The sequence below is a fragment of the Agelaius phoeniceus genome, chromosome 15 (genome assembly GCF_051311805.1).
Source record: "Agelaius phoeniceus isolate bAgePho1 chromosome 15, bAgePho1.hap1, whole genome shotgun sequence".
NCBI classification, from domain to species: Eukaryota; Metazoa; Chordata; class Aves; order Passeriformes; family Icteridae; genus Agelaius; species Agelaius phoeniceus.
The window spans coordinates 8,078,255-8,092,064 of NC_135279.1; the positions used below are offsets into that span (position 1 = coordinate 8,078,255).

The 13,810-nt window shown below is 38.2% G+C and overlaps 1 protein-coding gene across 4 annotated transcripts in view; it reads left to right on the plus strand.

Moving 5' to 3' along the window:
- Positions 1 to 13,810, plus strand: part of FAM13B (family with sequence similarity 13 member B) — a 44,385-nt gene that overhangs the window by 1,851 nt on the left and 28,724 nt on the right. For all 4 annotated transcript variants that reach the window (XM_077186262.1, XM_054642875.2, XM_077186260.1 and 1 more), the window contains exons 2-6: positions 8,612 to 8,778; positions 9,737 to 9,927; positions 10,379 to 10,591; positions 12,639 to 12,816; positions 13,444 to 13,588. In XM_077186262.1, coding sequence (XP_077042377.1) covers positions 9,771 to 9,927; positions 10,379 to 10,591; positions 12,639 to 12,816; positions 13,444 to 13,588 — 693 coding nt within the window. In that variant the 5' untranslated portion in view covers positions 8,612 to 8,778; positions 9,737 to 9,770. The remainder of the gene's footprint in view (positions 1 to 8,611; positions 8,779 to 9,736; positions 9,928 to 10,378; positions 10,592 to 12,638; positions 12,817 to 13,443; positions 13,589 to 13,810) is intronic.

Below are 13,810 nucleotides of genomic sequence, written 5' to 3' on the forward strand. Positions count from 1 at the left end.
CTGGAGAAATATTCAGTGCGTTTGGAACAGACATCAGAAAGTTTTGAGTCCCTGCTTGCTGCGTGGGAAGGCTTTATGGGCTAGGATTTTTTCCTTTTCTAATACTCAGCCTTTTGATTTCTGCTCAAATGCTACAGCTGAGCAGTGATGTCCCTTTTCAGGGGGAAGGTAAGAAAAACCTGCCAAGTCTGAGGTGATTTTTCTTTTCGTTTGGATTTTTTATATTTTTGTGTGGTGGTTCTCTCTTTTCCCCATCCCCCACAAAAGAAGCTGTAGCTACATGGAAGAGGAAGTGATGTTGGTACAAGCTGTCCTTTAATTCTGTGCATAGCACAGGTTAACCTTACTGCCATATTAGCACACAAAAATCTAGTGGCCATTTAGGGGGGAGTGAATTAACTAGTGCAGGGCAATTCATCATTTCCATCTGTAAGGATGAAGGATGGCAAACTTTTTCAACTCTTTTCCTTGCATTGCAGGCCTAGTTGTATATTTTTTGATCATTTCAGGTGTGAGGACTGTTATTTAAGAATGGAAAAATAACATTTTACTCAAAACATATGAGGAGGAGATACAGAAGTGAAGGAATATTAAATCTTCTGTGAAGGGCTACAGAAGAGGGAGATTGTTACTTGTCATGCAGTTTGTAAAGTGATGGCTCTATCAGTTCTTCAGCAGAGGGGCTCTATGTCTCTTGTCAAAATTGGATTCAGGCAGAGAATACAAGAATTTTACATTGCTCCCTGGGAAGTTAGTATAATTGAGCAATTCAGTCTTGATGACTATTATTTTCTGTAAGGTGAGAGGTTTTACCTGCAAACATTTTGTTTGAGAATGACTAGCTGTCTGAAGGCTTGGTAAATTCAGATTTATCTTCACGGTTTGTACTGGCTTGATAGCCAGCTCTTGAGATTTGTGGGAGTTCTGTTGGTTCAAGTGATTTCTGTGGGTTATTGCACCCTAAAACATAATATACTGGTTACTGCATCTTCTACCAGGCTTTTTTTCTCTAGAGCTGGTTTGTTTTGAAGTCTTAAAAACATAGTTTAGAAGGTCAAAACCTGTTATGTTTGCAACATATGGGTGGAGTCATTCACTACAAGAAATGGGTAATATTTTGCAGGCCCATATTTTGATTAGTGAAAATAGTTCTATTGTGATATTAACAGTTCTACTCTTGTGGTCTTTCCCCTGTGAATGTGTGAAATCCTGTATGTTTGTCTTAAGAAAAAAAGAAAAATGTGCCATTTGAGCTTAAAATACAGATAGGGCTTTATGTTTGTGTTCAAACAGCTTGCAACAAAGACTCTGGTTGCAGAGGCTTTTTCCTATAGAGAGGTTTAAATGGTTTTTATTTTCTTTGCTGTTTGGACATTTCTAAGGACATTTGGGTGGGGCATCTGCTGGATCTGAGCCCTGGATCTGGTGGGAACCCTGCACTGATTGTCCAGGTTCCAGTGCCGCTGGCAGCTCTCCTCATGTGCCTCTTCTGTTCACTGTTCCCTGCAGTGTGTTAGGATTAAAATTTGTGCTCAGCTGTGTAGGATAATAATACATGGGCAAAACTGAAAAGGTGAGAGCTGGAATCTTATCAATGTGGTTCTTTCTTCCTTTATACCCTTTTTTTAAGTGTGTATGTTTGAAAGGTTTTCTCTCCTTTCTGCTGAACTTTACATTTAATGAAATCTTTTGTTGTCTTGGTACTCTAGAAATATAATCAGGTTAGTTAATTTTAGTCTGCAATGTAACTCTTAACCTTGTGATTTCTTCAAATTTAGTCATAATCAAGTTTTGATGGGAGACCTCAGTACCAGACCCTCTTTTTTTTTTTTTTTCTTCTTCCTTCTTTCCTTCCCCATCTCTTGAAATCCAGAGAATCATTGCTGCAGCATTGAACTCTTCATTGAAATGTCTTTCCCCTGCACTGGGGTGCTGAGCCTGTCCTTTATTTTGGTGGCACGTGCTCAAGATTCTGACAGAGACAGCGTTTGGATAGCAAAGGGGCTGTGAACCATTTTGTGATCTGCTGAGTTCCAGTTTGTATTTCTGCTGACCTGTTTGGGAGGGGAGGAACAAACTGATGATAAATGTATGTAATAGGATAACTTATGTATAATGAATTAAGTGCATTATATATTTATAGTTTGCTTTTTTGGTGTCTCTGAGGTAGCTTGGCTTCTGTTCCAAAGTCTTTTTTAACAGCAGTGACAATTGTTCAACTGCTTTGGTTTTATAACGTGAAGCTCGCAAGTTGCATGGTTTTGCTGATAATTTCTTCCTGTCTGTTACTTTACTGTACTTTTATAATGCCATTGCACCGAGGTTCTGCATTATCTGATGCAGGGGCAGTGAGATTTGTGTGGCTGTGGAGTAGAGCTTTGCATTGGGGGGTGGCGAGTAGGATGAATATAATTAGCTGTTACACAAGATACAAAAGCCTTTTTATTTATTAACTACTGTTGTTAAGAGTGTGATGGGATCTGTGTGAGCAGGAAGTTTCTTTAGAATTCTGCACATGTGCATTGGCAGCAGCAGATGAGAGCAAATCTGGCAGTGTGTGGTGGTGGGTGTGAGGTACTGAGCAAACATCTACTTTTTCTGGTATCGCTGATGGTTTTATTTTCTTGCTACAATGTAGTTGGAGGATTATAAGTTGCTGTAATGCTGTTGAAAAGCCTTTGGATTTTATCTAGTAAGTGAATATAAAACATTATTTTTGCTTATCAAAACCAGCTAACATTTTGATGACCTCTCAGCTTGTTCTTTAAAAGTGTAGAATATTTTTGGAATGTTGCTTCAATCAGTCACTGTATTTGAGGTTTTTCTAATAGATAGGATCTGTCTCTCGTGAAGGTCCGTGAGCGATGGGCGTTTTCAGAATATGCTCAGCTTCTGTCAACTGAAATTGTAGACCAAACTCTAATGATTGGAAAATAACTACTAGTCAGTATTATAGTTTCTTGGCTTGTAAATAAATAAAAAAACCCCACAAATTCCAAAATTATATTAGTTTTAGTTATATCTCTTCCAGAGGAGTTTTCATGAGGTGTTTTGTTCCTTTCTTGCCTAGAAACGACATAAAGGCTTAATTTAAATTGTTCTAATTTGTAAATTAGAAGGCTTGCTGCCACATTCCCAGGGAACAAAAATTGCATTAGAATTGCATTCCACTAAATCTTCTGTTGTATTTTTTGTGCTTCTACTTGCTGTTTCAGTAGAACCAGTATTTTGTCCGTTGAGTGCTTTTGGAGACTATCTCAGAAGTGCTGGTGGCAAACGATGGAGAATTTCTGCTTAGCAGCATTGAGGTTTAATGTGTGTGTGAATGCACATGTGAAGGCATCCACAGGCAAACTGCTCATTAATTGAAGAGCTGCTGTTCATGCTTCTGCTGACTCCTTTTTGATTGTGTGCAAAACTGCAGTGGGCTGGTTTCCTTCTGATTGCTCCTTAACCAGAAAGCAAACAGGGCAGTGAAGAGTTGGGAACCATAATGAGAAACAAAGGGAGCAGGAAAGTCACATCTGCTTGAGAAGAGATTTATTCTAACATGGATTCCTTCAAGACTGCAAGTTAAATTTTGTAGTTATACCTAATTTCAAACAGTATTCCTTAATGGGGATGGGGATTGTGTTCTTAAGACCAGCTTATTAAATTGAAAATAATAACTGAGCCAAATTTGCCAGTCTAGACTTGTGACTAAAATACTTCTTGATAGCTGATTTCGCTGAGCCAGAAAGAGGAAATCTTGCTTTAAGAGTCTATTTTAAGCTAATCTTGCTGGTTTTAAAACTTTTATTTTAAATAATTATTGTTTTGACTTTTCAAATGTATTAATGAGTACTTAAATGGGATTATTCTTTTTACATAGAGGATGTTCTGTGTCTGTTCAAGCACTGGCACATCTCTGCATGCATTTTACTGTTCTCTTGAGACAAATTTGTCCTTTTCTGTGTCTTGGGTTTGTGGTAGAGTTAGTGGGATTAATTTCCGTTTGTCTTTTGTATAAATTTACTGCAAGCCATGTCCCCTCCCCAGCCTGGCCATCTTTTCAATTTTGACTGGACTGTTTCAAACAAGCAAAATGCTCTGGTTTTACTTGTTAGCTGAGCAAAAGCTGAAAATCAGACGAGGAAAAAGCTCTTTTGCCCAAAAGCACTTCATCCATTGGGAATGCTCACAGTAATTTGAGTATACAAATGGCATGAAAATCAGTCTGTGCTAATTGTTACAAAATTCAGTTTCCTTTTAACTCAGCAGAACTTCAGAGTGAGATGGAGAGTGCTGCTTGCCGTTTTTGGAGACAGAGGGAAGCGTAGCTCAGCAGTGGCTCCGCAGCGCGCTGGGACTCGGGAGGCTCCCAGGGAAGGCTCCGTGCTCCTGCCCTCGCCTGGCAGCTGCCTCTGGGTGATGTCATGGGGACACGATTGCATGAGGAGAGCTCCTGGGATTCCAGCTTGGAATCTGGGGCTTCAGTTTTGGCCATCGTTTAGAAATTCTTCTTAGAAAATCTGTTTAGAATTTGATCATTTCCAACTTAGCCAAAAAATCAATTATTTATTTGGATTTAACAGTTATGTTTGCTGTAGGCATCCAGGGGGACATCACAGGTTTTGTCTAGCTGTAAGTCATATAAGTAAACATAATACATTATTTTTCTTCATCAAATATAGAGGAAGAAATCAAAAACTTTGAGACTCCAATGTTTTTGTGGAATTTTCTTTGTAAATCATTGTTGCAGCCAAGGAGCATTGATCTCTTTGCACTGGAAGATGTGTGTGTGATCTGTTAGGACCTGGTTTGCAGGCATGTGATGGTTCACAGGGTCACAGCTCTGTGGGCTGAAAAAGCCAAAAAACTTGAGGTGTGTTTCCTGAGAAGCTGGGACAGGCCATTTTGTTGCTTTTTTCCCTATCTAAAAATCTTAATTTTTACTTTTATGTATTAAAAAAAAAATATTCCCTGGCGATGTTTGCTAATGCCACGAAATAATATATTAAACCAGAGCAAAACAGCAGTCAGTGTTAGCTTTGGGTTTGTTTCAGAGGCAATATGACTTTCCTGCTACATAAAATGAGCAAATAAAAGAATTGCTTAAATAGTTGAGACTTGTGGCAGACATTGGACACGCAGAATTAATGTTTTCATTCCTATGGCACAGTTTCAGTTTGCAGCCTTTCTTTGTTTATTTTTGCTTGTTGCTTCATTCCTTTGTTTTAAAGAAAGGTGCTGGATCCCTAAGGACTTTAATTTAAAATGATGCCCATACAATATTTGTACTTCAGTCATTAATGTAAAGCTGAACTCAATGTAAGTCTAAATTTCCGTGTGTATTCCTCAAATATGAACAGTTAGCCATGTATTCTGTGGGGTTTTTAGTGGCATTTCATGTGTGGGTGTAAATTCTTCTCCAGTTGCCAAGATAAGTGAATGCTATTATGATGGCAAAATGAAGCTCATGGTGCTGTTTTCCCAGCAGACTCTATGAAGAACTTGCCTTAATTAAAAAAAGCAACCCAAAATTTTTTCAATAACGCCAGAGAGCACTGAAATCCACAATACAAAACAAAACTCTGTTTTACCCTCATTTAAGATGCTTGGGCTCAACATGTTGCAAAGGACATAGTAAGTTGTTTTCAGTCTCTTGTAAAATTGTGGTGTAATATGTGGTTATAATAAGATGTATTTTTACTTTCCTGCATTTATGTTTTGTAGAACATGATTGTAGCTTAAGGATGTTTTTAAATGTTTGTAGTAACAAGGAGGGGAAGTAGATTGAAAAAAATGCAAGCAGAATGTTTATAATTAAACTCAAGCTAGGTAGTTTGCTTTTGTGTGGGTTTTTTTTTTAGTTGCTGGTTTTTTGTCTTTTTTTTGATACAACTTGTGAAGCATTTAGGTTCTGGAATTACGAGGGAGAAGCGTGTGCTCAAAAGGATCAGGATAATATGGGCAAAAGAAGAAGGAGTTGACTGAATGGGTTAGCTCCTGTTTCCTCAGTTGTTTGACTGGGGCAAAAAAAAAATATTAAACAACTCCACAGCATTGCTTAGAATTTGTAAAAGACTCTGGAAATAATCCTGAAGGTTCCATGTCCTGTCCTAGTTCTCATGTGTGTCTGCAGTGACGTGCTGCACTTCCTGAGTCATGGGAGGGCGAGCAGGAAAGCTTCTGATCCATAGAAAAAGGGGAGATAAAATGCTTAATTATTAACAGTTTTTTACAATGTTGGAAATAGCAGGAAGTAAAACTTGCTGAAATAACTTGAACAACTTTCAGAGTTTCTAGCTCTTTCTAGATTTGGTACATGTCAGATTAATTGTATCACAGCCTGTGGAGATACCAAAGCCTGAACTAAAAGGGAAAAGACTGAAATGCTCTGAAAATAGATTGTTGTGTATAATGATATATTGAAATCTGTGTGTCTGAGAAGGTGAAAATGAGGCTTTCACTAATTTTTCTAGGTGATAATAAGCCATATAAAGCTTTCTTCAAAGTGTAAACCTGGGTTGTAAATCCGGTTTTGCTCTAACAATGAGACAGCCAGGCTGTTTCAGCTTCATTCTTCCCTTGCCAAGCCAGTTAAAATAGAAGTTTCTATTATTTTTCTTTTTTTCATGCCTCTTGAATGAAATTAATATTCAGACAGCCTGTTCATCTGCTGCACCTGGCAAAAGTGGCTGAGCTTTCATGTCACTGAACTGAGCACAAAGTTGCCTCTGCTGAGAAGGCTGGGCTGCAAGATTGTTCATTTGGTGCAGAATTATAAAGAAGTGGTTACTTCTGATTTGGTCATTTTATGAGGTGATGTTTGTTTTGAAGGTTTGCTTGTTGGTTGTAGTAAGTCAGCCTGAAGCATTGGGCAGGTCCATCAAAGGTTGTCTCCCAGCTGCCCTTAACCCCACAGCTGCCAGTGTGAGGCTTTCTGTTCATTGTGGGCAAGCTGACTTTGGTAGAGCTTGAGAAAATAGACTGTGTGCAACTTCATACTTTAAATTTTGCTTGATATGTTTGGATTGATTGAAATCTACTTACACGCAAAGATTATGTTGACTTTCACTTAAAATACCAGAACAATAAGAAAAATGGCTGTTCAAGTCCTCCATAAATTCGAAGGGGTTCATGAATTGCAACTGGTTCATTGTTGGAATCTGGTAGGAGAATTTGCAGTAACAGATTTGAATATGATATGGTGAAAAAAAAAAAAAAGTATTGACTAGAATATAACCCTTCATTTTCTGTTGTCAGCTCACCTGGAGTCCTGATCTCAGACCAGGATTCACTTGTGTGAGGCTTAAGAGATTTACAGCCTGTGTGTAATACAAGACAATTTAAACACTTCTAAGCCTGAAATATTTTTTCCTTTAGGCCTCAATGCAAGAAAATGCTGAGGAGGTGGAAGCAATCTTATGTAGAGATTATGACCAACTCCCTTAGCACATGGATGCAGTTTGGGGAGGGTTGAGAGCAGCAAAACTGCTCTGTTCAAACTGCTGAGAGTACTCTGGGCTCCTGTTGTGATAGGTAATGAATGGTCTGGCATTTTGGTACTGAAAGCTGAGGGCTTGGTTGTCAGGAATTTGCAAGTGAAGATAAAGTTTATTTGTCCTGATGTGGAACAGAAGCAGGAGCTGTGGGAGAACAAAGGGAGGGAAGGTACTTGTCTCCAGGCTGTCATATCAATCTCCAGTTATGAAACAAAAGGTTTCAGTGAATTTTTTTAAGCTGGGGAAAGCCTGTTTGTTATCTGGTTTTGGTGATGAGTGTTGTGGTTATGTGCATGTCACAAGCTTGTTTTGCCCAATCACAGTCACTTGAGTTTATTTAGAGCAGGCAGGGGGGAGATCAAGGGGCTGGTTTGAATCTTTGACTGATTCTGGGCATTACATTGGCTGCACTGTGCCATAAATTTTTAATACCACAGAAAATCAGAAAGATTTACTGTGGTTTGTAGGTATTTTGAGAGCTGAGAACATGAAAAATGTCCAGATAATCTGGATTCTAAATAAAAGGTGGCAAAAATGTGGGTGGTTGTATGGAACTGACATGGGGGAAGTTGCTTCCTGTATCCAGAGCTGATGATCACTTGGACTTTGAACTGGCAGTTAGGACACGTAGTAACTTCCTAGAAAGGATGGTCAGTACCATCAAAAACTGGTTGACTGTAAAGGTTCCTTAGTTAGGACTTTGGTTTTGCTCTTGGGTTTAAAGATGTTGTATTAGACCAGTGCCTGAGATCCTTCTAAAAATTTCATAGCCAGTAAATATTTTAGCATGGTAGGTACTTTAAAACACTCTGTATAACCTACTTAACTCTCCTTGATTCTTTGGAAGAGGATTGAATGAGTCTGCAAATTATTTCATAATTGTTAAGACTTAGATGTCCAGTGCTAGGTTTCACTTCAGATTTGGTTGACTCATAAATGAAAAGAGGGATTTGCTGTTTTAGGGGCTCTCTCATAAGCTGTGCTAATGTGGTCTTTATGCTTTCTTGTTCAGAACAAGAAACTGATGATTTGACAAGAATTCCTCTAACGTGATGTTTGGATTCCTGACTGAGTTTAAAACTGTTGAAAACTTTATGATCTAATAATATTTTCCTTCTTTTCAGATTAACTGCTGAAGTACTGATCGAGTTCTGCTATTCTTCAATGAGGAACTACAGGCTGATCTTTTGCCATAATCTTAAACAACCATAAATGACAGAAGAATGCTTGGTCAGTGAGGGCAGCTGGCGCAGAAAGCGTTTTTCAAACTCGGCTGTTTAAGTACTCTGAGGTGGGTTCCTTAACTTATTTTGCTGGGGAAAAAAGAAAAGAAAAGCAAGTGTGAATTTCAGAATGTCTAATCTATTAGAATTTACCTCTTGGTAAACAGAGAATTTTAGTGTGGTTGCAGTGCTTTGACTAACAGCATATACTTATTCTGTGTGCCAGCTTCTGTCAAAGTGACTGCTGGCATTTAAACAAGTATGTTTTCTTTTCTTTTTATTAGTTATTTTGAAAGGACAGTTTTTTCTTTCCTAGAAGAAATATTTTGGTTTTGACAGGATTACATCCTGACTGACTTATACTGCCCTTTGTTACTGATCTAGATCCTTTATCAAGCAAAGACTCGCAAGTGAAGCTCGAGCTCCAGCATGATAGAATGGTATCCCTGAGCATCTAGAAACTAGCTTTAGGTGTTTTCTGTTCAGTAAAAAACATAATTTGATTCAGGTGTTGAAAGCTTTATTATATAGACCAGAAAAGGCCAAGTATATTTTAAAATTATTACAGCTCAGTTGAGTATCACAAAATACTTAATCATTTCATATAATTGAAACTTAGGGTTTTGGTTTGAATCCACTGGTTTCATTTCCTGTTGAGAGGCTTTTGTATTGAGTTCTGAAAGCTTGGCTACTAAATACTGTCAGAAAAAGTACTGAGGAATCTACCAAAATACATTAGAACTTAATTAGAAATGTGGTAACTAGAATTTTCTGCATTTTCCTTCCTGCTATATATGTTCTTCTCAGTCCTCTGTTGAGGGTTGGACAGAACACCTCAGTGGTAGTCATTTATTGATTTGGCTGTGTTTGGAGTCATTACAGAGCTGTCCATTAAACCAGTGAATGGATGGAGACAGACTAGAGAGTATTTGTATTAGGTAATTAAAACACTTTGTGTTACAGATTAATGCTTTCAAAAACATACATTGAAGTGGGCCTTTTGGTTTTAATTTCTCCTATTGACAGAAAAGACAGCTTTGATTTTTGGCTGCAAAAAGATATGAGGAAGAGCTCCTCCCCTTCCTTGAGTAACTGCAACTCTGTTCTTGCTAACAAAATATTTGGAATTCCACTTGATGAGCTGCAGCAAGAAGGGCAACCAGACAATGAGGTTCCATTCATAGTCCGCCATGTCGTGGACTATATTGAGGAACATGGTATGTATCACCTTGCTGTACTTAAAATAATGTAATGCACTGTGATTGTTACAGAATGGATTGTGTGGGGGGTTTGAAGAGTACTTGTTTCTGAAGTTAATTATTCAGCTGGATGTGATTTTGTTGTTTTGGGTTACTTCCTTTCTTTGCTCCTTCTGTTACTGTATCCATGTTTTCTAGCCAGCAGTGATGTAGTCAGCTCTGCAGGGCACCTCATAGGAAATGCTGTGGTTTAGGTACTGCTAACATTTCCCATGTTGTTTTATTGTTACTGGGCACATGAATGTATGTGTTGGGAAGAGAACTGCTGGAACTCATGCAAAACTGTTGTCCAGAAAATGTTTCAGTCAGTATGGGAATTGTGCATAGCTGATTATCAATATTTTTTCTGATATATTTGTCCTTACCTGAGCTAAAAGTTTATTTCTGCAAATATTTTTTTCTAACTCAGGGGGTCTGGAACAAGAAGGACTTTTCCAAGTCAATGGGAATGCTGAGACAGTGGAGTGGCTCCGGCAGCGATACGATAACGGAGAAGATGTGGACCTGGTTAAAGAAGCAGATGTACCCTCAGCTATTAGCCTTCTTAGATTTTTTCTTCAAGAACTTCCAGAGCCAGTTATTCCAGGCAGTTTGCACATACATTTGATGCAACTTTCTCAAGGTGATAACTCTTTTTGATTCAGTGTTTTTATTTGATGATTTTAGGAGTAAAACTGAGTTGAGATTTGTAGTGGCACTAAGGTGTCTTTGGTGCTCTGTGTAATAGTAATAGTGATTATACTGCTGTGCACTTGGGTTGCAATGTTATCTCTCAGGACTGGAAATGGGACTGAAGTATATTTACTTGGTGTGACAGCAGAATCCCCTTCTATGACTGTAAAACCTAGTGTGAAAATTGGTTTTTTCCTCTCATCTTTGGATAGGATCACTGTGGATAGGTTTCCATTGGATTGTTTCTAGCATGCAAGTCCCCATTTAGTTCCCTTTTGTTAAATACATAAACTTCACTTAAACTTGCAGCTTAATGTCTTTACTGACTTTTTTTAAAGTGTAAAAGTTATTTCAGAAAAATTTAAAGTTATCTGTAACAAGGAAATCAAACCACATAAACCCTGAAACAGTGCTTTCAGATGCTAAAATGAGACTTGATTTTCTGACTGGGTTTTGCCTGTCTGATAGACATCTCAATCAGTTTTCAGAATTACATCATCAGCTACATTTGAGGCAGAGGAATTGCTTAAAGACCTGCAGAAGGTGGTAGTAATTGTTGAGCCATGTGTTAGTTCTGCAGTTAGGTCAGGCTTAGTCCTCAGGATGCCTTCATTACACAGCAGGGTGTGGTCTGTGTGCATCGTTAGGAGCTCACTGCAGGCAGGTGGTTCCTCAGAGAGGTGATTTGGCTAATTGGGGTGTGAATGTGGCCATCCCAGAGCACGTGGCCCTGTGTCCGTGCTTTAGTGCCACAGGAGTTCAGTGAGGGGTAAGAGCGTTCTGCCTTTGGGTCTCTGGTTGTTTACAACTTAGGTTTCAGGAGGGATTGGTTAGACAAAACATGGAGATGTGCATGTTCAGAGTGGTCTGATTATCGCCTTGCTGTGGTCCCTTTCTTAGAAAAGTCTACATTGTTAAAGTACTTTTCAAAGCCTTTTTTTTTTTTCCTGTTCTGTTTCCAAAGTGCAATTTCTAGAGTAAGAACTGTCAATGAAGTGTTCATTTTAATGTGTTATGTGTTTGGACAGCCATTTTCTGTGCTTGGTTGCCTGTATTCAGCTGCCCTAGGTGTTGACTGTGCCTGAGCAAATGAAATCCTGCAGATCCTGCTTGGTGCTCCTGTACATGCTCAACAGGGAATTTACACACTCTTTGCTTTGATATTAAGAACTAGGATGTCTCTGCCCTGTCATCTAGAGGGGCAGAGATGGTTCATCATCTTCAAACGTGCTTTTCCCTCTCTAACTGATCTTAGAAGAGTTTTCAAGTGTCTGAGAAAGAAAGAGAGGCCTCTTTGTATCAATTTTTCTCCCATTTTGCTTTCCTGAAGTTTCTTTTCCTATAGATGAAATTTCTCAGTTAGGTACAAACAGCTGTAAATCTTGGAACCTTGCTGCCTGTGAGGCTGATGAGGTAACAAATAAGATTTATGGGGACATATTTTGATGAAGAGTATAGTTAAATGGGGTGAGAATGAGGAGATTTTATGGTGACCCTTTCTCAGATCTGAAATTGAATCAGCAGGCTTCAAGCTAAACACATGTGAAGATGATTACATTGAGATAGCTTGGATTTATCAGTTCAGTATTAGAAAAGCAGGTAGAGTGGTGAGAATGGGATGCTTGTAAAGGAAGAGGTGTCAAAGCAGCTTGTTGCCAGAAGAATTTAAGTCGATGGCAGTTAACTCACTGTTGGAGCTGGTGCTGCCTCTAGAGCTCTTGTGTGGAGCAGTTGTTATGTAACAACGGTGAGACAAAAATACACAGAGCTTGCCCTCTGAAATCAGGAATTTGAGTGGGCATTAATTGGGGAAAACGTGCAGAAGAGAATGTGGTGGATAATAATGAACAAATACAAGAAAGTTTTCACATTCTAGGTTGTGGTTTGATCAAATCAGTTGTCTTTTCAGAAGTAATTGTCAGAGGCAAAAAGCTGATCACTATCAAATAGGAAAAGATACCTTCTTTGTGACTAAAATATTTTTATTACTTTTTCAGATTATAATAATGAAGATGAATTTGGAAGAAAGTTGAGGTTCCTCTTGCAGCAGCTTCCACCTGTTAATTACAGTTTGTTAAAGTTTCTGTGTAAATTTTTAGCTAACGTAGCATCACATCATGAAGAAATTTGGTCAGCAAGTTCTTTAGCTGCAGTCTTTGGCCCGGATGTTTTTCAGTAAGTTAATTATAAATGTTAATTCACTGTTTCTGTGGGAATTTGAGTGTCTCTCTGTAATTCAGAGTCATTCCTGGTCCCTGAGCAACAGTAACAAAGTGCACAATATGTTTCAGGCAGGATCCTTTTCCGTTCCCACCCACTCTCTCACCCCAGTTTGGTTTTACAATTTTTGCTAAGATTTAAACAGCAGCTTGTCTCTGAGCTGTGGCATGAGAAACCACTGTTTTGATGGTTGCATTATTGTATTTATTCTGAGGTTCAAATATTTGAGTGATAATATGTAAGGCTACTATTTGTAGCACAAATATACAGTTCTGGGAAAAGGCTGGTAAAGTACCAGCTTATACTGCTGTTTCCTCTCCACAGGAAAATATTTGACTTTTAAATACTCCTCATGAAAATTTAGTTGACTGAAGAGTTGCTAATTCATGATTTTTAAATATAAAATAGTATAAAGCTTTATAAGGCAGTAGTGTGAAGTCATGCCTAAAGTTCTGTGTGTTCAGAATGGGTAGGGGGTAATGGTGTGAAGTATAGCACTTAGTCATAGAAGACATTCAGGGGTGTTCTTTGGGGAAATGTTTCATTTAGATTTTTAAACTAAAACAGTGTTGAAATCTTCAGCATTTACACAGATGTGGAGGATCTGAAAGAGCAGGAACTAGTTAGCAGAATAATGGCAGGACTTCTGGAGAACTACTATGAGTTTTTTGAAAATGAAGAGGAAGATTTTTCATCTACTAATGATTTAAGCTCAATAACTGAGCAGGTAAGAATATTTTGAATGGCTATATGTTACCACTTAACTGTCTGTTATACACATTTATGTTTATGAAAGATTTATTGAAGTACATTTTTTTTAGTATGACTTAGAAGTCTGTTGCCAACTGACAAAACCTGGCATTTTCTTAGTGCTTATGAAATTCTTGATGTTATAGTAAGTGTAGCTGTACTATATTGAAAAATACATAGGAACTAAACCAACAGTGAT